Source organism: Pituophis catenifer, unplaced genomic scaffold (genome assembly GCF_029215685.1).
Source record: "Pituophis catenifer annectens isolate HBS135680 unplaced genomic scaffold, rPitCat1.0.hap2 SCAF_3, whole genome shotgun sequence".
Taxonomy (NCBI): domain Eukaryota; kingdom Metazoa; phylum Chordata; class Lepidosauria; order Squamata; family Colubridae; genus Pituophis; species Pituophis catenifer.
Genome location: NW_027256883.1, coordinates 73,002,758 through 73,029,622, shown reverse-complemented (window position 1 = coordinate 73,029,622; position 26,865 = coordinate 73,002,758). Strand labels below are relative to the sequence as shown.

General features: G+C 41.8%; 1 protein-coding gene across 1 annotated transcript; it reads left to right on the top strand.

Annotated features, from left to right (window-relative positions):
* The first annotated feature begins 1,924 nt into the window (after positions 1-1,924).
* On the top strand, positions 1,925-26,865 carry RIPK1 (receptor interacting serine/threonine kinase 1). The gene is made up of 12 exons (XM_070942540.1): positions 1,925-2,021; positions 5,340-5,537; positions 6,977-7,130; positions 7,651-7,788; positions 11,547-11,775; positions 11,879-12,028; positions 14,232-14,308; positions 14,441-14,531; positions 17,286-17,876; positions 22,405-22,473; positions 23,750-23,896; positions 25,786-26,865. The coding sequence occupies exons 2-12, from the start codon at positions 5,386-5,388 to the stop codon at positions 26,088-26,090; spliced, it is 2,103 nt and encodes a 700-aa protein (XP_070798641.1). The 5' UTR covers positions 1,925-2,021; positions 5,340-5,385; the 3' UTR covers positions 26,091-26,865.

Genomic DNA, 26,865 nt, shown 5'->3' with positions numbered 1-26,865 from the left:
TTAAGAATAAAAACTAGTACTCCATTGTCAGAAAACGATTGTCCTGGTATTTGTATAAAAATATCATGACATTCATAACTGGCAAATTAATGGGGATATATTGAGAGATGTATACTTATAAATACCTTGATTTGCTCTTCCAGGGCTTTCTTATTCTCAAACACTTTCTATATCTGGAAAATGATTCACAGCGTAGCTCCTCAGCTATCCTGAATTTTTTCCACTCCAAAGATGCCTACTTCCTCTCTGCATCTTGCAAGGTCTTCCTACACTGTCCTTTTAGAAATCTTAACATCCATGAAGCTACCTCATCTACCCCTACAATCCCCACATGCACTAAAAATGTCTTTGTTTAGAGATGGGCTTGGACTCCATGGATGTTAGAACTTGGTATCATCTTTTAAACTTCAGTATACACTTTATCAGAATATATGCCCTTGTAGGGATGCCTCAGTAAAGTTAAGTCTTTGATCCATATTTATCCTATCATGAAGGAATTTTCTGGTATGGAACATGAGTGCTATGTATCATCCTTTATCCGATTACTGTTTGGATAAAGCTTTCCAAGTTGCCCAGTTCTCTGTACTATTCTATGTTGTAGAAAGTCAGCACCCACCCACCTTCCTAGAGAATGAAATGTTTTGGGAAATATTAAAAAGGCAGGATAGAATATTTCCCCCAAAGGAGAAATGGGAAAAAATCTTAAGGGAGGCAGAAACCAGCACCAGTCTCCCTGACTCAAGCAGAAACTGAGGAGGCCAGCTTTTAGAAATGCAGATTTCTAAATAATAATCCATTCAGAAAGACTGGGTCCGACAGAAATTCCAGATAATCAATTAGACAAGACAAGATTAGGTCAGACAAACACCTAATATCTGCATTTCCCCTTTTGCCTATAGAGCCAGCCATGACCCCATAGAAATCAAAAAGGTATAAAAACCCACCCTACTCTCAGCTCCATTTTGTCAGCTGTCCCAGAACTGCACACTGTGTGTGTATATGTGTTGGTTCTGTTCACCAATAAACAGAATCGGCCTCCATTTTATTCCTGGCTTGGAACTGGAACTGGATTTTTCTTCTGTAGGAAGAAATATCCTTCTGGGTTCAGCTCCAAGTGGGGAAAAAGATACTGGAAACATGGAAACTGCTTGGAAAGATGGTTTAATGGTGGACAGTATCACATGGCTTGAGTTCCTGAACAGAAAAGGGATGAGATACAGTGAGTCCCCTGGTTTTATGCTTTCTCTGGCTTTGAACTTCCTGGGGCCCCAAAAGAGTATCCTGCTTGGTTGTCAGACTTCCAGGGGGTGGGGGTCGTAGCTAGCCTTGCTGGCCGATGTAATCTTCCCAGGTGCCATGTGGTGAGTTTCTGTCCTAGATGGGTCCTATTGTGTTAGTTTCTGTTGCTCTTGTTGTCAAAGACTGAGTTTCTGCCTCTGGCCCATTTACAAAGTGGGGGGGGGGAGGCAGGAAGGTGGGAGTTGCTTTGTCTTTAAAATATGTTTCTCCATTTCTCAACCAGGGAAACATAATATTCTGCCTTTTTAATATTTCCTAAAATATTTCATTCTTCCAGGAAAGAGGTGGGTGCTAACTTCCTACAATGCACTATTCATCTTTCCTGAGGTCTGAAAATTCGCATTAATTTCCTTTATTTTTAGCTTCCTATTTTCATTTTATAACTGCTTTACTTTTTTTAAAAAAAATACTGATCTTATGGCCCTAATAAAGTTTTGGTTTGATGATCTGACGTTCTAGATCAGAACCTCTGGGACTTCCGAAACGGGGACTCGACATCTACCAGGCTTCACGTGTCCAAAGTGACCGACCCCTCCGCGAAAAGATGCGTGTTTCATAGGCTGGAGAGAGCTTCCGTCCTCTTTTGTCAGCGCCTAACTCCGCCCCGAAAGAGTTGGGCGAAGGAGGAAAAAACAGGCGAAGCGGTGGTGTATTTTAGCAAGAGGGGATCTCTATCTTTCCGGAGCGCGCAAACGGGTGAACCTCACTTTGGAGGAGAATAGGTAAAAGGCAATCGGGTCGGTTTTCTTTTTAACCAGAAGAAATCGCTTCTGATGTCCCCTCTGCATTTCTTCCTGCTTTTCCCCCCACATCCGCTGAAGAGAGAATAGGATTAGGGATGGGTCGCTGACTCTTAAAGGGGTTGGAGACAGCCGTGGCCTTCCTTTGCTCTTGGGATGTTAATCACTGGCGATTGATTTCCTTAGGCAATGATCCAAAGACAGGGGGGAAAAAACCTGGAAGGCGGGAAAGCCGAAAATGAAACCGAAACCAGCTCGGCTTTCTGGTCTGAGCTTTTAAGACCAGCCCTTCCGCTCAGCTATGAAATCCGCGATGTAACCGGGAAGGGTACATAGCCTCTTTCCCGTTTGCAATCTTAAGACATTTCTCAATGTCACTAACTTTTTAAAAGTGTGCGGAGTTCAACGGGGCAGATGGCTGGGAAACTCTGGCTGTTGAAATCCATAGATCTTTAAAAAAAGGTTCGCAGGCAGCCCTGGCTGTCTTCCCATTTCCTTTTACGCCTCTGAAGTCGAGTTGGCACGCCGAGGCCGTGTGTGTGGCTCTGGGTGTGAGAAAGAGGGAACTGAACTGACTTCGCGGATCTGAAAACCAAAATCGGAATAGAAAATAGAAAGAATAAGCAACCTATAATGCCCTTCCGGGTTTGTGGGTTTAGCTGCAAGTCAAAATGATCAGAAATGAGGTGCTTCCAGGAAAGGCGTACAGTGTTATACAATCTCCCTTCCTTATGCCTAGAATTTTAAGAAGCATGTGGTCCCACTGGTAACCAAATCTGAATTTTCTCACACATCTGACAGAGTTTTCCTGTTAAGGAAGACATTTTTATAAGTGTGGCCCAATGTTTAGGTAGGAAGTGTCATCTGAAAACTGAAGGTCCTAAATCAATGGCAGTGTCTATTCTACCTTTTTGACTTAAGAGTGCCAAAAGGGTTTATATATAAAATGAATCTGATTTTTTATATTATTATTATTATCTTTATTCATTAAATATGAAACTCAGTCAACTGAACATTCAAAAATGCATCACAAATACCATTGACTGGTGCTAATGGTTGATACGGGTTGCTGCCAGCGTCCTAGGTATCAACCAAGTACCTTCTTAAGATGTATGATGTTCCAAGTAGTGCAGTTTTTTGCAGTTCCGCTGGTGTTATTGCAGGAAGCTGCAATTTGCTGATGTATGTTATAAAATTCTTGGACATGGTACCAAGTGCCCTGATGACAATGGGTATAACGGTTACATGTTTCATCCATAGCCGTGTAGTTTCGATGGCCAGGTTGCGATATTTCATGATTTTTCCAGTTCTTTTTCTTCGACTCTGGCATCTCCTGGTACCGTGATGTCAATAAATTGTATGTTTTGGTTTTTGACAACTGTTGTTGTTGTTGTTATTAAAAAATAAAACAGGTTGACAAAGTAAAATGAGAGTCAAGAGCAGACACATGAAAATATAACATTTACTTCCATAAGCACCTCCTATTTAGTCTGAGTCACTTTCTTTACGAAGCAAACTTCAGTGTGTGCCCAGTGTTTTGCTGGCAAATAAGATATACCAATGTATGTCTCCTAAATATCTTTGCAGGTATTTGCTTACTGAGAATGTAATTGTGATAAGCTTTTTAATATTTTGCCATATACTAAATCAATATATCTGGAGAATTTGTTCATACCTTACTCCAGAAAGACACAATTTGTCCATGCATTAGTTGTGTCCTGCCTGGATTTCTGTTACACTCTAGTGACAGGTTTTCTGATTCTGCTCTGTGTGTGCTAGGTTCATGCCTAGAATAGTGCAGATGTGTGTTTTTTCATCCCTCCTGATACACATCCCTCTGTCTCTTCTTTTTGTCAGTCCCCGAATTGGTTGAGTTTTCAAGAGCATTTGTTTAATTCATTTAACATTATTTAAAATGTTGGTGCTGAGTTCCAGATCATGCTTATTAAAGCACCCATTTGGGGGGGTTTTCCCATACTCTCTGAAGCAACCCCTTCTTGAATTGGATGTGCAGCCTAATCTCTTGAAAGTTTAAAAAATGCTCTAAAGGGATGCCATGATTCTCTGCATTCTGTAACATCTCTTCTGAAGCATGGAGATTTCTTTTAGATGGTTCTACAGGTCTCCAGGGCAAGAGATGTCTCTGAAAGACCACAAACTTTCTACATAAGGGAAAGATCCAAGATGCAATCCTTGCCATCTTTGATAAGACTGAAAAACAATCTGTCTAAACTATCGACAGTTAGAAGAAATTTAATTTAATGAAGAAATTTGATTTAATAAGGCAGTTTCCTCAAAGGGGTAAAAAGTCCATTTAGTTTATTATCTAGTACTTGCAATGGCCAATGAGATGGTTTTGAGATGCCACAAAGAAAAGGTTTTATGCAAGAGCACTCTACAGCTTTGGATTCTTCACCAACTGCTGCTGAGCCTTTGCAGAAGTGGCTTCTTCCAGCTGAGCCAGCTTGCTTATGTGTTTTTGCTACCATCTTCATGACGTATTTTAAAAACTATGGTGATAAGTTTTTTTTTTAATTGCTTCCCTTTTTTCTTGATTTTGTTTCTGCTTATACGAAGTCTTCTAGACTTACTGAACATTGATGTCCCAAAAGTGCTTTTCAAAAGGCGACTGGACTTTCTCGATTTTTTCCTTGAAAATGTTTCACTTCTGATCCAAGAAGTTTAGAACTGAAGCTGCTTCTTGGATGAGAAGTGAAACACTTGCAAGGAAAAAAAAACAAGGAAGTTCAGTTACCTTTTGAACAGAACCTTTGGAATAACCTCGATGACTGAGGATGACTGACCTGGATGACTGAGAATCTTCATAGACGTGAACACTGATGTGTAAATTCATTATAATAATATTTGTCATACTTGGCTAATTTGGAGAGTAGATAATCCAGCTGCTACACTGAAAAATTTTGGCCGTCTGTTGTCTTTAAATACATAATCAGTTAACCTCTTTAAATTAGGGAATAGGCTGCTGATTGCTCTTTGCATACTCTTGGTAGTAACTCCCATCAATTCTAGTATTACCATGGTTAAATCGAGGTCCAAAACATCTTCTAGAGGAAGCCAGGGTATCTACCTCTGATTGAGACAGTCAAGGAAATTGAAACTTATTTGGGGTTTTCATTTCCTAAGTATGTACCTTTGAATACTTGAGTTAGGTGTGCAGAAGCTGAAGTCATCTTCTGAACTTTTTTAGAAGGTTACAAAAGTACCTGCTTTGTCCAGAATCTACATTAGGAATTGAAGGATGGATCATAAAATATTTTCTCTTCTGTATTAACATTTCAGGCATTGGATTTTTTTTCTGAATTAAAGTGCTCGGTGAACCACAATCATGGACTTGGATGACATCCAGATGAAATCGGAGGATTTTTTGGAAAAACGCCGTCTGAATGCTGGTGGTTTTGGAACTGTCTCATTATGCTACCACAAAAGTCATGGGCTTGTAATATTAAAAACTGTGTATACTGGACCACAACGCACAGAGTAAGTTGGAGAAATGTTCTTCACAGATAGGAGAGGGCAAGACAGAATGATTGGCCATCAGGGTCCTGGTAATTTCAAACGAGATTAGCTGGTCTCTTGATTGACTTTGTTCTTTATATTTTTAAAGATTTGATTACCAGAGATTATTACCAAAGCAAGATTTTCCCACTGGTGTTTAATAAGAATGTAAAAGGAACCCAACCTTTGGCTTCTCCCAGACAAACCAGATTTGTCTTAAGAAAAGTGAAGAAGCAATAGCACTTACCATATTGCTTTTATAGCCCTCTCTAAGCGGTTTACAGAGTCAGCCTATTGCCTCCAACAATCTGGGTCTTCATTTTACTGATCTTGAAAGGCTGAGTCAACCTTGAGCCGGTCAGGATTGAACTGCTGGCAGTCAGGGGAATTAGCCTGCAATATTTGGAAATTATAGCATTATAGGCTTGGAAGGGACTGTGGAGGTCTTGCTGCTCATGGCAGGAACCTTCTAACCACTGCACCATCACAGTTCCTTGTGTCCAAGCAGGACACAAGGGCAATAGCTCTGGCCTTTTCCCCCCCTGTAGCTGACAATAGATTATATAATTTAAGTCTCATTGAGCTCAGAACCACAGAGGAAAGTAGTTATTGTGTGTATTTTTGATCTTGCAGACTTTCAGCTATTTTTTGCTGCAAGTGATTCATTACTCCTGGCTCTGCAAAAGGCACCAGTTGAGGATTCATTTAGGTATCTATAGAATATCTCCATATATTTCAAATGGTCCTTTTTTCGTTTACATGACGTAGGAGCCATTTTAACTTCCTATAATGTCTTACACTAATTTATTGTGGAGATTAAGATGCAGCTGTTCCCCAGACCTGCATACACATTGAAGTGTAAGGGATAGTGGAAAAGCCAACAAGAAAGAACCTGGATCCTTTAATATTCCTGATAGTGTAAAAACAATAGAATACACCACTGGTAATAATAGGAATTGCCGCTCATATATACAACCACTTCTCATTCATTCACCTGCATTGATTGTAGTTTCATTATACCAGTTTTCTGCAGTGTGGTACACTGTAGATGTGTTCATCTCAAACATCACAGTTGATTAAGGTTTGTGAGACGTGTAGTGCAACAGGCCTGGTGGTACTGGGGATTATGGCTTGTGTTTAACTGCCTGCTGTCATTGCAATTCGATCCCTCATTTCAGCAAGTTCAGATGAATAAAACTAAAGCAGAGTTAGGCATCCTGATGGCCTCTAGATATTCTAGATTAGAATGTTCTTGAGGTCTTGCTACTGATTGTGCTGGTTGCAAGGAGAAGCCAATCTATCTGGAAAATACCAGGTTGCCTATTCGAGGCTTAAAAGTCTGAAAATCACAGCTTGAGCATAGATTTTAGAATGTTAGATCTCCAGTTCTCTTGATAATGCCTATAGTAATTATTTTCCAGATGTAACAATTCCCTTCTAGAGGAAGGCATGATTATGCACAAACTAAATCATGATCGGGTGGTGAAACTACTAGGTGTCATCATGGAGGATGGAAACTACTCCCTTGTGATTGAATACATACGCAAAGGAGACTTGATGTCTGTTCTAAAAGCAGTAAGTAGGAAGTATATTGATAACTCACAACTTAATCCAGTGGTCATTTTGGAGAAATTGCCTAAAAACTAGGAGATGTTATTCAATCTTACCATTTGCTAGAGGTGACATTTTTTTGTATGGCCATGAAAATGGTTTGGATTTTAATTCCCAAACAATGGGTGTTTATAGGGTTTATTATATGGGATTGCCGAATGATACAATACGATTGCTGAATGATGGGGAAATATAAGAAGTTGGATTGAGTCCAGATGTGTGTTTTCTGCAGCTAGGGAAAAGCTACAAGTCATCCATTCAAATTTATAAGAGTGATTTGAAAACCTTCCCCCAAGTGAATGCCTTCCAGATGTGTTGGATTAAAATAAGCCATCATGCTTAGCCAACGTCCTATATTAATGGGTCTGAATAATTCAGGAACTTTTTTTATGACCTGCTATCTGACCTGGTAAATTCAGTTTTGTAGATATCTAGACCAAATGTAATCAATATTTTTCTGGAACTCCTTTTTCCCCTCTTATAGACTCCTATTCCTTTGCCTGTGAAAGGACGCTTTATTCTGGAGATTGTTGAAGGAATGCTTTACTTAACAGAACAAGGTTTAGTGCACAAGGATCTGAAGCCAGAAAATATTCTTGTAGATGAAGAATTTCACATCAAGGTAATATGAACACGCAGACATACATTTTCAGTTTCTACTAAAATCAGAACCACAAGTGTTTGTTAAATGTATGTTTGCCTGTTAGGCTATAAAGGGGTGATTGGGGAGACTTAACTTTCACTAGATGGATTTGTGGTACAGGAACTCCATTTTCCTTTCTCACTATATCTGACTGTTTACTCTTTGCCTTCCTGCAATGTCATTTTAAGATTTTTGTGTTGGGTAAAGGGAAAGATATTGTGGGTGTGCAAAAGACTTTCTTCACGCAGAAAACTCACTCCAGACTGGATGGAAGAGTTTGAGGACTTCCGAATGGATGATGTCACTTCTAGATCCATTTTTTCAGCAAGTTCAGATGGATAAAACTAAAGTAGGTTAGACATCATGTTGGCCTCCAGATATTCTAGATTGAGGTGTCAAACTCGATTTCATTGAGGGCTGCATCAGGGTTGTGGTTGATTTGGGGGGCTGTGGCTGGGTGGACGCAGCTGGGTGGTTGTGGCCATCTTGATGTCGCTCACGTCAGGGGGTGCCTGTGGGATCCATTGTTTCCGGCACATGCCGAGGGGGGGGCAGCCCCTTGCTGGCTCCAGGGCAGCCCTGCGGATCTAAGGCTGACCGCCTTCTGGCCCGGATGGCCGCCACCAAGTTGTAGATCAGTGCCTGGCTGGTCCTTCACTGTTTCCAGGGCACCCCTGCGAGCCAGATCTAATCACGTCACGGGCCGGATCCAGCCCACGGGCCTTGAGTTTGACAGTCCTGTTCTAAATTATAATGGTCTTGATGTCTTGCTACTGATTGTGCTGGCTAGCTGGAGAAACCGATATCTCTGGAAAGGTCTACGACAACTTACCATGGCTAACTCGCTGCAGCCAACTCACTATGGCCAACTCACTCACTGCGGGACAATTCAACAATTTTAATTATTTTAAACAGTCTAAAAATATTGTAATTTTTGTCATTCACATTTCATTCATGTCCTCCTTTGGCATCCTTTCTTTAATGATTCTATTCTGCTATTTTGTTTGTGTGTCTATATTTTTCTTGACTGTACACCGCCTTGAGTCCTACGGGAGAAAGGCGGTATAGAAATATAATAAATAAATAAATAAATAAAATAAATATTTCTTTGATATTAGTGTAACTCTTGTCGTATGGCAAGTTGTCCCATGGCAAGTTGGCCGCAATGAGTTGTTTGTGGCAAGTTATCTCATTCCATTCTGGAAAATACCAGGTTGCCTATTCTAGGCCTATTCTAGACTTAAAGTCTGAAAACTGTGCTCAATCACAACTTGAGCATAGATTTTAGAATGTCAGAATGGAAGCCAGTTTTAAGGATTTTCGTCTCACAGTGAACTGTGGCTTACATATTTTAGGGTTTGCACCAGATTTTTCATCTGTCTCTCCCTGTTTTCAGCAGTTATGTTTTATGGTGGTTCCAAGGCTACCAAAAGGGGAGCTGGGAATCACATGCCACCTCTGTTAAAAGGAATGACTTTAAAGGGAAAAGAACTAGGTTGGAAGAGGAAAAAGCAATAGTGGTAGTGTTAATTTGCATACTTCTTCAAATGACTTTTTGAAATATTTCACAGAGTTTCTAGAATGGGACTTAGAAAATGAAGTATTGGTCACAACAAGCGCCACCATCATAGCTTTTCAGCTTTTACTGTTGATCTGGATTTGCATTCTGCCAGATCAGCTTCTTCCTGTGGTCAGGTCAGCAGAATTTTTGGTGATCTGGGAATATTAATTTTTAAGAGTTTCACGAGTTAGGATTTCATTGGGCAAGACTAAAATAGCACCAGAAGATGGGGGATTTTCAGCCGCACAATTTTTGGAGCCTATGGATTATGTGAAAGAGATTGGGGATCAGTGGAGGATGAATGTTGTTAGATTGTATGTCATTGTAATTCTATTTTATTGTTTGTTTGTTTTTAAGGCATGAATCAAAATACAAAAACATTTCTGACCTAGTGATTTCCTGCCCAATCATAAGGCTAAAAAGCCATTCAACAAAATTACAGCAAGGGCTATCTAAATCACACACTTCTGGCTATTATACAGACAGCAAGAACAAGTTGGTTCCATTCTTCAAAGATCTCCTTTAATATTTTCAGTGTTGTGATATTTTGTATAATTTTGTAAGTCCCAATTAACTGACACCAAAAGCTGGCTTATATTTTTTTTTCCCTTCTACTATACTTTGAATCTTTAGTCCCCCTTCAGTGTCCAATTTCTAAAATCAGAGTTGCTTATCTTTAATATGAGCCAAGATAGCCAAAATAATTGTGGTTCCCACAAGAAGCTATATTCCAAAATTATCTGAACCCTTAATCCATGTATACATTTCTTATTTAGCTTTCTGCTGTTTATTTCAAATTATTTAAATTCTTAATCTTGTAATTTTTCTTTTGTTCAGAGTTGAAGCTAAACTCATCTATTAACTTTTCAAATTTATTCTGAAGGTTCCTAATAGCTTTAATAGGATATTTTTGATGCTTAAGCTTTTCCAGGGTTTAAACCAGTGGGAGATGGCTGCTGTTGCAAAAGCAGCCATCTGGAGCACTTGTGGGTGATTCTCCCATCCTTTCCATATCTGGAGAGGTTCCGAAGAATGGTCTAGTCACCAATTCTTTAATCTCTGCCACAGTCTTTGGCTCTGCTACATCTGCTACATACATGAAGACATCTATACAGATGTCTTCAGTTTACCATGTGTTCCCCCAGAAGTTAGTCTAAACCAGTGGATCCCAACCTTTTGAGTACCAGGGACTGGTTCAGTGGAGAGAGGTTTTTTTGTGGACCAGAGGGATGTGGTTTTGTGCACTGCCTGTATCTCATGGACAGGGTTTTGCTTGGGGGTTGGAAACCCCTGGTCTAAACCATATTCCTATGGTACTGCAAATCTTTCCAACTTGTTTACATCGGAATATTGCTTTTGCTTTGCTGGTCAGAGAACCTATCATATTTGATGATATATCAAAATATATTGGAAACACTCAATATAAGTAAGCATGTCTTGGTTGCTTTTAGCTGAGCCGTGTTCTGAGGCATCTAGAGTAGGGTTTTCAAACTTGTGGCTCGTGGGCCGGATGCGTCATGGGCTGGCCACGCCCACCTCCGGTTTAGCGAAGGGGAAAAATGATATGTCACGGGACGGCAATGTGTCGTTGAGAATTTGACACCCCTGATCTAGAGCAGAGGTGTCAAACTCAAGACCCAGGGGCTGGATGCCACCCGCGGGGTACTTAGATCTGGCCCATGGGGCCGCCCTGGAAACAGTGAAGGACTGGCCCGCAGTGCTTCTGCTAGCGAAAATGGACTCCTGAGCTCTGTTTTAGGCTGCCACGGCCTCCTGCAACCCTCCGCCAGTGAAAACAGAACTCTGTGGTAGCTGAAAACAGAGCTCGGGAGCCTGTTTTCGCTGGCAGAGCGCTGGGGCCACCACAGGCGCCCCCAACAGGAGTGACGTTGAGCTGGCCATGCCCACCCTGGCCACACCCACTCCAGCCCACTGAGGTCAAACACAACCCTGATGCGGCCCTCAATGAAATCGAGTTTGACACCCCTGATCTAGAGGATCAGAGGCTTTTGTGAAAGTGATGGAAACAATACCATTAATTGCAACAAAAGCTCCGGTTCATTTGTATGTGCATACCACATGATGACCCAAACACAAAAGGGACAGATCATCCTGCCCTCTGTGGACCCCTCTCCTTTCCCTTCTTCCTAAAACTCTCTTCTCATCTGTCTTGTAGATAGCAGACCTTGGTGTGGCTTGTTTCAAAAACTGGAGCAGGCTGACTAAAGAAGAGACCAGTCGACAGAGGAAAATAAAACAGAATTCCAAGTGTAATGCTGGCACCCTTTCCTACATGGCCCCAGAACATCTGCAGGACATCAATGCAACGCCTGTGGAAAAATCAGACGTTTACAGTTTTGGCATTGTCTTATGGGCCATTTTTGCCTCCAAAGAACCTTATGAGAGTAAGAGTTTACGATCAAATATCTCTACTTTATAAAATATTGCACTGCATGTAGTCCGCGTCATGCTACTGATGCCCAATTCTTCTCTCTCTTCCTCATCCAGATGCGGTCAATGATACACAGCTGTACCATTGCATCACAGCAGGGAACAGGCCACCTATCAAAGAGGTGGAAGACAGTTGTCCAAAAGAGATTATTATTTTAATGGAACGCTCTTGGCAGCAAGAGTCAAATGATCGCCCAACCTTTTCAGGTAATACAAGATACTTCTGCTAACTATTTATAGCAAGGCAAAAAGATCATGGTATTGCACAACTGGGCATAAAGAAAATGTGGATCGATTTCCATAAGCAGCAAAAATGAAACTAGGCAAGGTGCACATGGCACTCTCCCATACCAGAGGTGGGTTCTAAAATTTTTTACTACTGGTTCTATGGGCGGGGCTTATTTTGTGGGCATGGTTTGATGGTCACATGACAAACAATTCTTTAGGATTTAGCAGAGGTACTGGTCTACCAGGCTTTTAACTGCTTGCAGAGTTGTACCGGTCTACCCATTTGTTTTTGGAGGCACCAGTCTACCCATTTGTTTTTGGAGCATTCCGGTCTACCTGTTCGTTTATGGAGGCTCTGGTCTACCTATTTGTTTTTGGAGCGCACCGGTCTACCCATTTGTTTTGGAGCGCACCGGTCTACCCATCTGTTTTTGGAGCGTTCCGGTCTACCTATTTGTTTTTGGAGCGTTCCGGTCTATTTGTTTTTGGAGGCACTGGTCTACCCATTTGTTTTTCGAGCGCACCAGTCTACCCATTTGTTTTTGGAACATTCTGGTCTACCTGTTTGTTTATGGAGGCTCTGGTCTACCTATTTGTTTTTGGAGCGCACCGGTCTACCCATTTGTTTTGGAGTGCACCGGTCTACCCATTTGTTTTTAGAGCGTTCCCGTCTACCTATTTGTTTTTGGAGGCACTGGTCTACCCATTTGTTTTTCGAGCGCACTGGTCTACCCATTTGTTTTTTGAGCGCACTGGTCTACCAACCACCACACTGCCTTTTACCGTTGATCAGCTGTAGGGCAGCCCTTTGAAGCCCTGCGGCAAGAATTTAAACAGTTTTTTTCCTTCTAGCGGATCAGCTGGGACTCTGGAGGAAGCGAGTAGATTGGGGGCGGGGCCAGGCAGAAGTGGTATTTACCGGTTCTCTGAACTACTCAAAATTTCCACTACCGGTTCGCAAGAACCGGGGAGAACCGGTAACAACCCATCACTGTCCCATACGTTATACAGCATTGTGATTCATGCGACCCAACATTCACTGTACATATCAAAACAATATGGACATCAAGAGCTGAAAGGCTTTCTGAACTAGAATTGGGGGAAAAAAACTTTACATATCTTCTAAAAACGTAGTGGAAAGGAATGGTATAGATTTCCTGATTTTTGAAATCTATGAGAACCTGGTTTTCATGCATTATATTAAAAGCTCATAAATCATAAATTATCTAAATGATTTCTCCACTAAATTGTAACATCCACATCTCCCCTATGTAACACAGTTTGAAACTATCCGTAGGAACTTGAATGCAACTTAGTAACATAATGAGAATTATAGATACACTTATTACTAAAAGCTCAAAAAATAAGAATTTACATAACAAGATATGTACAGTGATTTTGTTTTTCCTCATTCCGTTCCTATTTAGTCTATTTTCAGGAAATAACTGAGGGGTTTCCCTACATGGAGCTTTTGCATATGCACTGATCCACCCTCCCCTGAATAACTATATAGACACATTTTCATTTCAATGATTTACAGATACATAGCATGTTTCCGGCTAAATCTGAATACAGGTAGTCCTCAATTTCCAACTACAATTGAGTCCAAAATTGATGTTGTTAAGTGAGAAATTTGTGCCCCATTTTACGACTTCTCTTGCCTCATTTGTTAAGTGGATCACTGCAGTTGTTAAATTAGTAACACGGTTGTTAAGTGAATCTGGCTTCCCATTGTCTTTGTCTGTCAGGAGGTTCGCAAAAGGGGTCATGTGGCTCTGGGAACACTGCAACCATCATAAATATGAGTCAGTTGTTAAGCATCTGAATGTAATGCTACAATGGTCATAAGTCACTCTTTTCAGTGCCGTTGTCACTTTGAAATGAACTGTTGTAAGTTGAGGACTATCTGTATTAAGCGTAGCTCTATATATCACAGAATCTATGGCCAGGTCTATTATTTATCATTTGTGTAATCGTTAGTACTAAAATAATTTAGGAGAAAACTACATGCTAGAATTTTTGTTTTACAGAACTCAAGGGACAATGCTAGTTTAAAGCAATTCTAATTCTAACCATAACTTAGATGGTGTGCAAACTTAAATCAACATAATTACACCTCTCATTTCTAGTGACAGTGTTATTGATTTTTATTTCAATTTTTTCACTGATTCTTTTATTGTAGAAATAAATTTGATTTACAGCCCATATTACCATGAAAACTTTGAACAGGATGTGGAAGACCATGTGAGAGAATTAAAGGTAAGTTATCAGACACATAGCTGTACAATCCATCAGGGTTACCTTTCAAAGGTACCCTATTGTGCATTCCTATGAAAGCTACATTCTTCCTACAATTTCATCACTTTTTGTTATTCTTGTTCTGTGTAATAGGAAATATATCCTGAACCAATTGGCGTTGTAAAACGGATGGAATCTCTCCAAGTAGATGCTGTGTCAGAACCTCCCAGCAGAGCTCGATCTGGTATTTTATTTTATTTTATTTTATTTTATTTTATTATTTTATTTTATTTTATTTTATTTTATTTTATTTTATTTTATTTTATTATTTTATTAATTTATTTTATTTTATTATTTTATTATTATTTTATTTTATTTTATTTATATCCAGTTTACACTATTGTTGGTCCAACAGATTCCAGGGGTAGTGATGCCTGATAATCAGCCATGACCTTCCAACTAAAAACTATATTAGAGATCCATGCCTAGGAAAATTAACATTTCTGAACCTATGGGATTATAAAATAAAAACTAACGAGACCTTCTTAGAGATCTAGAATATACTATCACATGACCCCTCCAACAAAGCCTCTCCCTTTGTGTTATTTTACTTGGCATATTTCTGTCATGGCGAATTCTTAAAGAAAAAGTTCAATAGAAGATAAAATCCATGACAGGCTGGATTTTGTTACTTTTAAGTCTCAGCTTTTGATCATTCCTATTTTTTTGTAATGCCATGGACTCTTTAACAGGTGCAAAATCTCTAGCAGATTCATGACTACTATAATCACAAATTCAGAGTTGATTATATTCCCTTTAGCAATCAGAAAATAGTCTAACTATTACTAACTACTAAAAAATAAATTATTCTTATTCTAACTACATGATGAGAGAGAGAGAGGGATGAGAAGAGAGAGAGATGTTTAATGGGGAATCCAATACCCTTACTATTTTTAAAATTATTATTCTTATCTCTAATCATTGGCTAATGTCATTCAGAGCCTCTGACTGACTGCCAGGAATCTCTGTGCTTACTAATGTTCCTAGATAAAGTTCCTATATACTACCACTGTAACTGCTTTGCATTTTCTACCCTTTTCCCTAAATCTGCAACTGGAGCAAAATGCACCTGTCTGACAAGGTGGGAATGAGCTCCTACTTGCACTGAGCTGTGGCGCAGTGGTTAGAATGCAGTATTGCCGGCTAATTCTGCCGACTGCCAGCAGTTCAATTCTTATTGGCTCAAAGTTGACTCAGCCTTCCATCCTTCCAAGGTCGATAAAAGGAGGATCCAGATTGTTGGGGGCAATATGCTGACTCTGTAAACTGCTTAGAGAGGACTGTAAAGTACTGTGAAGTGGTATATAAGTCTGTGCCAATACTATTGATATTGGCTGCTACAGTAGTTTCAAGCCTTTTTTTAAAAAAATGTGTTTTTGTCAGGGTTCCAAGTAACACCCCCCCAACGAAAGAAAACTCCGAGGCTTGAATTTCCTGAAAGTTCCATTTTATTACCGATGTCATATTGGCACATCTGGGAAAACCCGAATCTGAAAGCTTCCAGGTTTTCCCCACTCAAAGGAAAGTTCAAGTCATTGCCCAATACCCCCATGTCCATCACATGGTCCAATCCAAGCACCGTCCCAAGTGGAGATGCCTCCCTGTTCCAGCCCTCCAGGTGCAGGGCAAAATGTCCTTGACTTTCTGAGAAAGGAATGTTATTATGACTATATATATCACCCTGTCTCCATACAATCCACCTCCCAGTTTCCCACACTAGTAAATGTGGCAGGCCTGAAGATCCAACGAAAAAGATGGCTTCCAGGCCTGACAGTTTTATTGTTGCACCTTACCAAAGGTGGCTGTTACACAACCAATGTGCCCACACTTACAGGGTGTCCACCTGGGGAAACAATCAAGCTAACAAATATAAGGAAGGGGTCTTGGGGCACTAACTCAATTCCCAGCCACCACTTAAACCACAAATAATTCAACATAGCTTGAAAAACATAATACAGGACAATCTTGAACCTTGATTAGAAATCACAGTAGCAAAATTTCTGGAAAGGGTTACATTCCAAGTCTCTAATGAAAATGTAAAATGGAAGGAATTTGAAGATTGGGACATTTTAATTGAAAATGCCCTCTTTCAGCTTGCCCCATAACTATTGATTTTAGAGGTGCTGCCTTGGAAAGGATCAGAGGTGGGTTTCAGCAAGTTCTGACCAGTTCTGGAGAACCGGTAGCGGAAATTTTGAGTAGTTCGGAGAACCAGTAGTAAAAATTCTGACTGGCCCCGCCCCCATCTATTCTCTGCCTCCCAAGTCCCAGCTGATTGGGAGGAAATGGGGATTTTGCCGTATCCTTCCCCTACCACACCCACCAAGCCATGCCATGCCCACCAAGCCACACCCACACAACTGGTAGTAAAAAATTTTGAAACACACCACTGGAAAGGACCATCTTCAAATCATTCTTGATGAGCTGGCCTATAAGGGATCAGGCACATACAACCATGCTAGGAAACATTTAACTGCAAAATGTATTTGAGTTATCCTAATGACAAAAACCATAAAGGAGAATAGAGTTCTTCCATAATAAAGCAAATATATACTATTCAGAGATCTCGGTTAAGATAAATTAGACCCCATCAAAATAGCAGATAGTGCTGAATATCTGTCTGAGCCAGGTTGACTGAACTATTAGGAAAACCATGAAGCAGGGGCGGTTTCGAAGAGATTATATAATTTCTGTTTACTAGTAAGGCTTACCACATTCAGTGGAACTTATACCAAAATGTGGGGAAGGACTTAATGGCACAGAATATTGGGAGTTGTAATCCCAGTGTTCTGAAGGATACCAGGTTGAGGAAGGTGGCGGTATATTGGATTTAATCTTGCATTCAATAGGGTTGATCGATAAGAGAGCCCACAAAGTGACTGGAATTTTTTCCATGAAACCTTTGATGATAAAATCAAATTTCTAATCTATCCCGCAGATCAACCTGGTTCTTTACACAGTTCTCAAGGTTTCACTGCTAACAACGTAGATGAAAACATGTTTCAGCCATATCCAGAAAACGAGCCTGTAGAAAGCTGTGAAAATGCCTTTGAGCCGCCGGCAACCTTGCAACGAAAATTGCAGGATGAATTGAATTACCATGTATATGGCAGCCGGATGGATAAGCCAGAAAGTCCTGCTGTGTACAGTGCTGAAATGCAAGAAGAGGAGAGGAGAAGGAGAAAGGTCTCCTATGACCCATTTGCCAAAGCGGCAGCCACACCTCAGACACCAGAGATTTATCCGAGAACTCAAAACATCCAAGCAAGTGTGAGTCACAACAATATCGGTGCAGCTCATTCAAGTCATCCATGGCACTCAACGCCATCAGGAGCAATAGATCCAAATGGCTTTTTGGGGGCAGGAACTCTACATCCCAGAAGGCTACTAAGTGCAGAAGATCTCTATGGAGCACCCTCAGCCACAAACTTTAATTTCAATAAAGCACCAATTCCAGAATCTGGCATAAACAGTCAGGCGAAGCCATACAATCCATATCATTATCCCCAAAGCTTAAGCACAGAAACTGGTAAGTGAGATCATATGGGAGTCTGGAGGGTTGCTTATTTCTCTTTGCATCATGGTGGTCATGTCCACTTTCCATTAGCCAGGAAAAAGAAAAGCAGAGTCCAGTTACAACCCACAATAATAAAGTTAACCAGCTTTAACTACTTCATCTTAACCTCTGAAGTTGTTACAATAATTTAAATTGTAATAATAACTGGTCTGAATGAAATTCTTCGCAAGGTCTATTGTCCATCCATATGAGCTGAAGATTGTAAATATTACAGTACAACATACAGGTAGTCCTCCTTGACTTACTTACTACAATGTTTTTTTAGTGACCAATCAAAATTATAACAGCCGTGAACAAAGTGGCTTATGACCGTTTTTTCATATTTAGTGACCATTGTAGTATTGCTGTGGTCATGTGATCAAAATTCAGATGCTTGGCAACTGGCATGTATTTATGATGGTTGCCATGTCCCAAGGTCATATCCCCTTTTGCAACTTTCTGACAAGCAAAGTCGATGGGGAAGCCAGGTTCACTTAACAACTGTGTTACTAACGTAACCACTGCAGTGATTCACTTAACAACTGTGGCAAGAAAGGTCGTAAAATGGGGCAAAACCAGGGGTGAAATGCTCCCGGTTCGGACCGGATCGCCCGATCCGGTAGCGATGGCAGTGGGTGGTTCGGAGAACCGGTAGCAAAAATCCCTGCCCCCACCACCACCACCACCATGCCCAGCTGAGCCGCGCGATCTTCAGAGGCTGTTTTTTTTACTTTTAAAAGCATTTTTTCTACAACCTCTTCCGCGGAAAAAATCCTTTTAAAAGTAAAAAAAAAAAAAGCCTCTGATGATCGCGCGGCTCAGCTGGGATCATCAGAGGCTTTTCAAAGCATTTTTTTGCAACCTCTTCGGCTGAAGAGGTTGTAGAAAAAAATGCTTTGAAAAGTTTTAAAAAAAAAGTTGGCCACTCCTACCCAGTCACATTACCTCCCCCACCAAGCCACGCCCACAGAACTGGTAGTAACAAATTTTACATTTCACCCCTGGGCAAAACTCACTTAACTGTCTCACTTAGCAACAGAAATGTTGCGGTCAACTGTGGTCGTAATTCAGGGACTACCTGTATACAAGACACAGGGTTGCATCATTGACTTGATGAAGAATAAAGTTCTTAATCCAAATTTGAATACTGTAGATGAAAATATACTGATATTCAAGATTTATTTATTTATTTATTTATTATATTTCTATACCGCCTTTCTCCCGTAGGACTCAAGGCGGTGTACAGTCAAGAAAAATATAGACACACAAACATCATAAAATTGCTAATTAAAATTGTTACTTAGTTTGGTCAATTAAATAAAACCCAGAATTAGATAACATTTAAAAAATCATTTGCATGTTTGTATGTTTAGCCCTGCCTGTTGGAACATCAGGGTCTTGAGGGCACGGCGGAAAGCACGGAGATCAGGGATATTCCGTATCTCCGGGGGCAGTTCATTCCAAAGGGTTGGAGCCCCCACAGAGAAGGCCCTCCCCCTGGGAGTCGCCAGTCGACATAATTTGACTGACGGTACCCTGAGTAGTCCCTCCCTGTGAGAACGAACTGGTCGGTGGGAGGCTATTGGTGGCAAAAGACGGTCTCGTAGGTACCCAGGTCCTAAGCCATGGAGCGCTTTAAAGGTGATAACTAACACCTTGAATCGCACCCGGAAGACCACCGGGAGCCAGTGCAGCTCGCGTAGGAGAGGTGTTACATGGGCGTAATGAGCTGCGCCCATAATCACCCGCGCGGCTACGTTCTGGACCAGTTGGAGCCTCCGGGTGCTTTTCAAGGGGAGCCCCATGTAGAGAGCATTACAGTAGTCCATACGGGAGGTAACTAGGGCATGAGTGACCGTGCACAAGGCGTCCCGATCCAGAAAGGGACACAACTGGCGGATCAGGCGAACCTGATAAAAGGCACCCCTGGCCACGGCCGTCAAATGATCTTCTAAAGATAACCGTGAATCCAGGAGGACACCCAAGTTGCGGGCCCTCTCTGTGGGGAGCAAGATCTCATCCCCTATTGTCAGTGATGGTACCAGCTGACTATACCGGGACGCCGGAAGCCACAGCCACTCGGTCTTGGAGGGGTTGAGTCTGAGCTTGTTTCTCCCCATCCAGATCCGCACGGCCTCCAGGCAACGGGACATCACAGCAAGGGCATCATTGGGGTGGTCTGGGGTGGAGATGTATAGCTGTGTGTCATCAGCATACTGATGAACACTCACCCCAAAACCACGGATGATCTCACCTAGCGGTTTTACATAAATGTTGAACAGAAGGGGTGAGAGGACTGACCCTTGTGGCACCCCACAAATAAGGTGCCTCGAGGTCGACCTCTGCCCCCCTGCCAACACAAACTGCGAACGGTCAGAGAGGAAGGAGGAGAACCACCGAAGAACAGTGCCCCCTATTCCTAACCCCTCCAGCCGGTGCAGTAAGATACCATGGTCGATGGTATCAAAAGCCGCTGAGAGATCTAATAGGACCAGGATAGAGGAGCAACCTCTGTCCCGAGCCCTCCAGAGATCATCCACCAATGCGACCAATGCCGTTTCTGTGCTGTATCGTGACCTGAAGCCCGACTGGAACGGATCCAGATAGACAACTTCATCCAGGTATCGGGGTAGTTGTCGCGCCACCACACTCTCAACAACCTTCGCAACAAAGCGAAGATTGGAGACTGGACGATAATTTGATAATATAGCCGGGTCCAGGGAAGGCTTCTTGAGGAGGGGCTTCACAACCGCCTCTTTCAAGGCGGCGGGAAAGACACCCTCACTCAGGGAAGCATTTATAATCCCCTGGAGCCAGCCTCATGTAACCTCCCGGGAGGCCAGTACCAACCAGGAGGGACACGGGTCCAATAAACGTGGCAGCGTTAAGCTTGCCCAGAATCCTGTCCACGTCCTCAGGAGCCACAGAGTCAAACTCTTCCCAGATAACGCTCTCAAGACCTGCCCCCGTCTCCTCCCCTGGATCTACCCAATCGGAGTCCAGGCCTTCCCGAATCTGAGCGACTTTATCATGCAGGAATTGTACAAAATCCTCAGCTCGACCCTTTAAGGGATCTTCCCGTACCCCCACCTGAAGTAGGGAGCGGGTCACCCTAAACAGCGCAGCTGGGCGGTTCTCTGCAGATGCAATAAGAGCGGAGAAGTAGCTAGACTTCGCCGCTCTTATCGCCACTAGGTAGATCTTAATATAAGATCTCACCTGTGTTCGGTCAGATTCAGATCGGCTTGTCCTCCAATCACTCTCCAGGCGTCTTTTCCGACGCTTCATCTCTCTCAGCTCCTCGGAAAACCAAGGAGCTAGACGAGATCGGCATCGGGTCAGAGGCCGCAAAGGCACGACGCGGTCCAAGGCCCCAGTAGCCGCCCTGTCCCAGGCGACCACCAGGTCCTCAGTCGAGTCGTGAGCCAGAGTCTCAGGAAATGGCCCAAGCTCCATCAGGAACCTTTCGGGGTCCATCAGGCGCCTGGGACGGAACCACTTGGTTGGTTCCGTCTCCCTGCGGTGGGTGGAAGTGACTTGAAAGTCCATGTGAAGGAGAGAATGATCAGACCATGACAAGGGCTTGATGTCTATATCCCCTATTCTTAGATCATTCAGCCACTGATCAGAGATAAAAATCAAGTCCAGAGTGTGATTCCCCAAGTGGGTGGGGCCTTGAACTACCTGGGTCAGGCCCATGGCCGTCATGGAAGCCATGAACTCCCGAGCCGTCTCCGACATCTCACCAGCAGATGGCAGGTTAAAATCCCCCATAACAATAAGTCTAGGGGTTTCCACCGCCACCCCGGCTATAATGTCGAGCAGCTCAGGCAGGACCGCTGTTACGTGGCAGGGAGCCAGGTACGCAATCAGTAGGCCCATCTGAATCCCCTGACCCCACTTCACAAGGAGGGACTCACATCCGGCTATCTGAGGAACAGTGGCCTCCCTCGGGCAAAGACCTTCTCTAAAGATTGCTGCCACTCCCCCACCCCTTCCCTGAGCCCTTGGCTGATGGAATGCACGGAAACCTGGCGGGCACATTTCCACAAGGGGAACTCCTCCCTCCTGGCCTAACCAGGATTCAAGTTCCTAGTAAGAAGGGATTGTGGTCAGGCCCAGACATGGCTAGTGATTTAAAAACTGCACTAATATTTTGTTTTTAAAATGAACTATGTGTGGTAAAGATTTTCTCTTTAATCCCATGGAAGTAAAGTTTACTTACCACAGATGGCCAAACTGGTGGATTTTTACAAGGTGGGAGAGCTGGAAACAGGATTTTATAACAGTCAATCTTGCCTATATACCACCATACCACTAGATTGCCCCATTGGAAGAATCGTTTTTTTAGCAGCCTACTAAAGCTCAGAATACCATTACCATCACTCAGATTTTCATTTGGGTAATTATAGAATCAATTGTATTTTATACTCTTAAAACTTATAGAGGTCAAGAACATTGACACTGACATTATTCTGAAACAATCTGTACAATTATTTAGGTCCTGTGGAGTCGGTTCCCTTTAGAAAATTCAACTTTGCAGATCCTATTATGGGCAGAATACCTACAGGTAAAACAAACAAGTAAAACGTTCTGTTCAGATGACTTCAAATGACAGCTAGGTGGCAGTGAAATGTTTAGACTTTTCTCTGTCTCTGTGTTGCCATCTAGACTTCATCTGAAGCACTGCACCCCATATATGGAATGCCCCCCTTTATTAGAGCATTATAAAGACAGTCCTCAACCTACAACCGTTCGTTCAATAACATTTGAAATTACAATGGTCCAGAATAAACGGACTTGAGAACCCTGCCTAAAGTTCTGACTGTTGCAGCATCCTCAGAGTTATGTGATCAAAATTCTGGTGATTGGCAGCACACCTGTGCTTAAGATCACGGGAGTCCTGCAATTCCTCCTTCCCCCCCTTCCATGGTCTAGGAGGCCTTAGTTAATGTGTGGGCCTCTTCCATCCCCCACACCACTCCCAACAGGCCTAGGCCTTCTTCCTGCCCATCATGCCCAGATTCATTCCCTTTCCTTTCCCTGCAGCTGCTAACAGGCCCACCCAGCCAATGCAAAGTATAGCTAGAAAGCTAGCAAAGACAATGCTAGAGAGGCAATCTTTCTTGAGGTTGGCCACGAACAGGAAGCTTGCTGGCTGACTTCCTATCGGAGAATTAATGAGAATTAATAAACAGCTGGATGAAAAATGACAAAATTAGAAGGGAGTGGATAGAATTAATGGGACTGTAAAAAAGAGAGAGATGGGAAGTTTCAAGAACAAAAGACAATGTATGAAGGGCTGTATTGATGTGATAAAAACAAGAACAGAAAGGATAAAGAGGTATAATGAATAGTAAATTAGATTTGGCTATATATATATATATATATTTTCTTATCTCATGCCTTTAATTTCTTTTGCTAACTACAATTTATGCCTTTTCTGCTATGCATAACTTTGCCTAGCCTGGAATGAAATAGCATGAGGGGCATGGATGCCTCAAAGGCTTTTTTTTAAAAAAAATAATATTATTCAAGTAGGAAGTGAAGCCATTGATACCTCCTTTAAAAACATGAGGATTATAAAAAAAACTTTCAAATATGCTATGACATGTTGGCAAACTATTGGCATACTGACTCAACTAATCAACTCCGGTAAAGATGATTCTTTGAATCTGTCCTTGATGCCTAGAGGAAGAAATTATACCATTTTCATTTTATGCAAAAACACTGTTCTAAATTTAAAATACCTGTTAACATACAGTTTGGTATTTATTTATTCCTTATATTTTTGTCTCTGTGTCTTTACACTTCTTTTTTTTTCCTAAACAATCCCCCATAATCAGAAGAACCTGCACACTACAACATATATAACAGTACTGGAATTCAAATAGGCTCCTACAACTATTTAGAAATTAAAAATCAAGATATTCGAGGAAACAGCCCTCCAGCAACTGCTGATTACTATACAGAAGAATACCAGAAAATATTTGGTAAGTAGAAAAATAAACCTTTTTCTTCCTTAATGGGAGAATCACTCATCATTGATATTTCGGCTTTACTGATCATATTTACAGAGATTTCATGTCCTGTGTTTTATAACACATACATTGGAGAAAGTTATAATAATCTGTAAGGATCCATTCAAAAGCATTTCCATTTAGTTAAATGAGTTTATCCCAAGGCAAGCAATATATAACTTTAATCAATGGTGCGTTTTAAAATTTTTTACTACCGGTTCTATGGGTATGGCTTGGTGGGTGTGGCATGGCTTGGTGGGCATGGCAGAGGAAGGATACTGTAAAATCTCCATTCCCACCCCACTCCAGGGGAAGGATGCTGCAAAATCCCCATTTCCTCCTGATCAGCTGGGACTTGGGAGAGAGAGAGAATAGATGGGGGCAGGGCCAGTCAGAGGTGGTATTTACTAGTTCTCCGAACTACTCAAACCTTTCCGCTAGCAGTTCTCCAGAACTGGTCAGAACCTGCTGAAACCCACCTCTGGCTTTAATATAGTGAAACAGAGGAAGTGTTGGAATAGATCTGAAGGGAGGGAATTGGGTTCAAAAACTGTTAGTCATGGAGACAAAACTCTATGCTACCATTCTTTGTAGCCTTATTGGATGGAATGGTTAAAGAGATCATCTTTTATAAGGCATTCTGTATTCCTTGCAGGCAGGCCATGATTCAAATTTAGTAGAGCTACCCTCTCTGGCCTGGAGTAACCACAGATGACAGTAGAGATACAGAAGAGTTGGCCTTTCTTTTCTAATCTATAGTCATCCGGAATTTTGCAGCCCAGATCTGGTGGCCAAAATTTTAGTAAACCATACCAAAACTATTCTATCACCAGAAAAAAGTTCAGAAACACCCTTTTCAGTTTCACAAAGCATATGAAGGGATCCTTGGTCACACCAAATAGTCATGACAGCATGTGTGCATCCAGCGTATCTTGCCGATCATCTTATTTAAAACATTACATGAGGACCCAGTTTGTGGGGGCAATAAGCTGACTTTGTATAAATATACAAAAGTATGAAGGCTATTGTTTAACGCATTGTAAGCCGCCCTGAGTCTCCGGAGAAGGGCGGCATATAAATCATTTTTTTTAAAAAAAAAAAGCGGCTTAATGTCGTCTCTTCAGAGTACCTCCATGTGAGGGGAATTCCTGCCCAACTTGGGTTTCTTTCTTGTGTGGAAATAGAGGAGGCAGTTCTATTATTGTACATATACAGCAAATTTCTCACAAGTAGGGAAATGTCTTCCATTCTGTCTATGAAAAAAACTGAATGATAGCAACAGACATCTCGCTAGTCATCAATAGCCCGCTCATTCATTGTTTTACCCATCAAGGGGTTTCAACACAACTAGTCCTCAATTTACAACCACAATTAGGGCCAGAATTTATGTTGCTATGTAAGGCAGTTATTAACTGAGTTGCACCCAATTTTATGATCTTTTTTGCCATGGTTGTTAGGCAAATCATTGCAGTTGTTAAGCGAATGACTACATGGTTCACTTAACAACTGCAATGAATCGCTTAACAACCATGGCAAAAATCACTTGGTCGTTAAGCAAATCTGGCTTCCTCCATGGATTTTGCTTGTTGGAAACTGGCTGGGAAGGTCACAAATGGTAATCACAAGACCCCAGGATGCTGCAACCAGCAACCAATACATGCCAGTTTCCAAGTGATTATTGGGATGTTGCAATGGTTGTAAGTACGATGACCAGACAAAGGTCACTTTTTCAGTGCTGTTGTAACTCTGAATGTTTGCTAAATAAATGGTTGTAAGTCAAGGACTACTTACAGCACCGATGGCCTCAAAGAACATCTTTCTGGAAAGACTAAGATTTTGTTTTTCTTTTTTTCTACCACCAGAGAGCACTGCTCTAGTCTCAGATGTTCACCTAAACCTTGTGAGAGACAACTTGTCCAAGAAGTGGAAACACTGCGCTCGTAAACTGGGCTTCAGTGACCCGGAGCTGGATGAAATTGACCATGACTATGAACGGGATGGACTCAAAGAAAAAGTTTACCAGATGTTCCAGAGGTGGCTGATGAAGGAAGGCAGCAAAGGGGCAACGGTGGGGAAGCTGGCCAAGGCCCTTTTTGCTTGCGATCGGAGAGATCTCCTCAATAGTTTTATCAAAATAAACCAGGATTCTGATAGAAACAGCAGATAAAGAAGTCAAACAAAGAGCTGGAGGACTTTGGCTGGGTTGGACTTTTTTCCAGAAGACATTTTTGTATTAATGCTGCCAGCAGACCGCTACTCTATGCAAGCAGAGTAAGGAATGGAAGATAAAGAGCAAATGATGGCCAATCCAAAGGGATGCTTTCATAGCATCCCCCCCCCAAAAAAAGCTACAAACTTAACAGAATGCTTTCCAGCAGAGACAGACAAAACATTTTGAGTGTTTTGCTCTGTGCACGGAACAAAATGGCTGTTTTGTTTTGGACACGGACCACAATATGGTTTGTCCACAGCTAAGGGAGAGCAGCAACAGTGGCTGAGCAGAGGGAGAGAGGACTCAGGGAAGGTTGGGCAAGATTTTGGTATATACCACACTGGGCCTTTAGCGGCAATGGTGGTGGCTGAGGAGAAGGGTGAGGGAGGGAAAGGAAAGCACTGGTAGGGCTGGTCCCTGAGATGTTCCATTTTGGGAATTGATAATGGAAATAGGAAGCGATACCCACTAACTTAGCCCTGTTTGCCTGTCTGGATTTGTTTAATCTAAATGCAAGACAATCAAAATATTCTGGGCCTGGCTTCTGCCAAACCATAACTGGCCAGAAATGGTTCATCAGAACTTCCAAAGCGCTATGGGCTTTTTTCTAGGGATAAAATGCAACATTTTTCCCCCTCATTTCGTGCACACCTCTCCCCGTTTTATAATATGTCAAATTTTGAATGAATTTGTACAATTTTAATTTTTTAAATAGAGAAAATGGGTATAA

What these genes read in the sequence shown, in the direction of transcription:
- RIPK1 (XM_070942540.1), top strand. Translation starts at nt 5,386, where the DNA reads ATGGACTTGGATGACATCCAGATGAAATCGGAGGATTTTTTGGAAAAA. An exon ending in TGATGTCTGTTCTAAAAGCA is followed by an intron (nt 7,131 to 7,650) that starts GTAAGTAGGAAG and finishes CCCCTCTTATAG; the next exon opens with ACTCCTATTCCTTTGCCTGT. An exon ending in TCCCAGCAGAGCTCGATCTG is followed by an intron (nt 14,532 to 17,285) that starts GTATTTTATTTT and finishes TCTATCCCGCAG; the next exon opens with ATCAACCTGGTTCTTTACAC.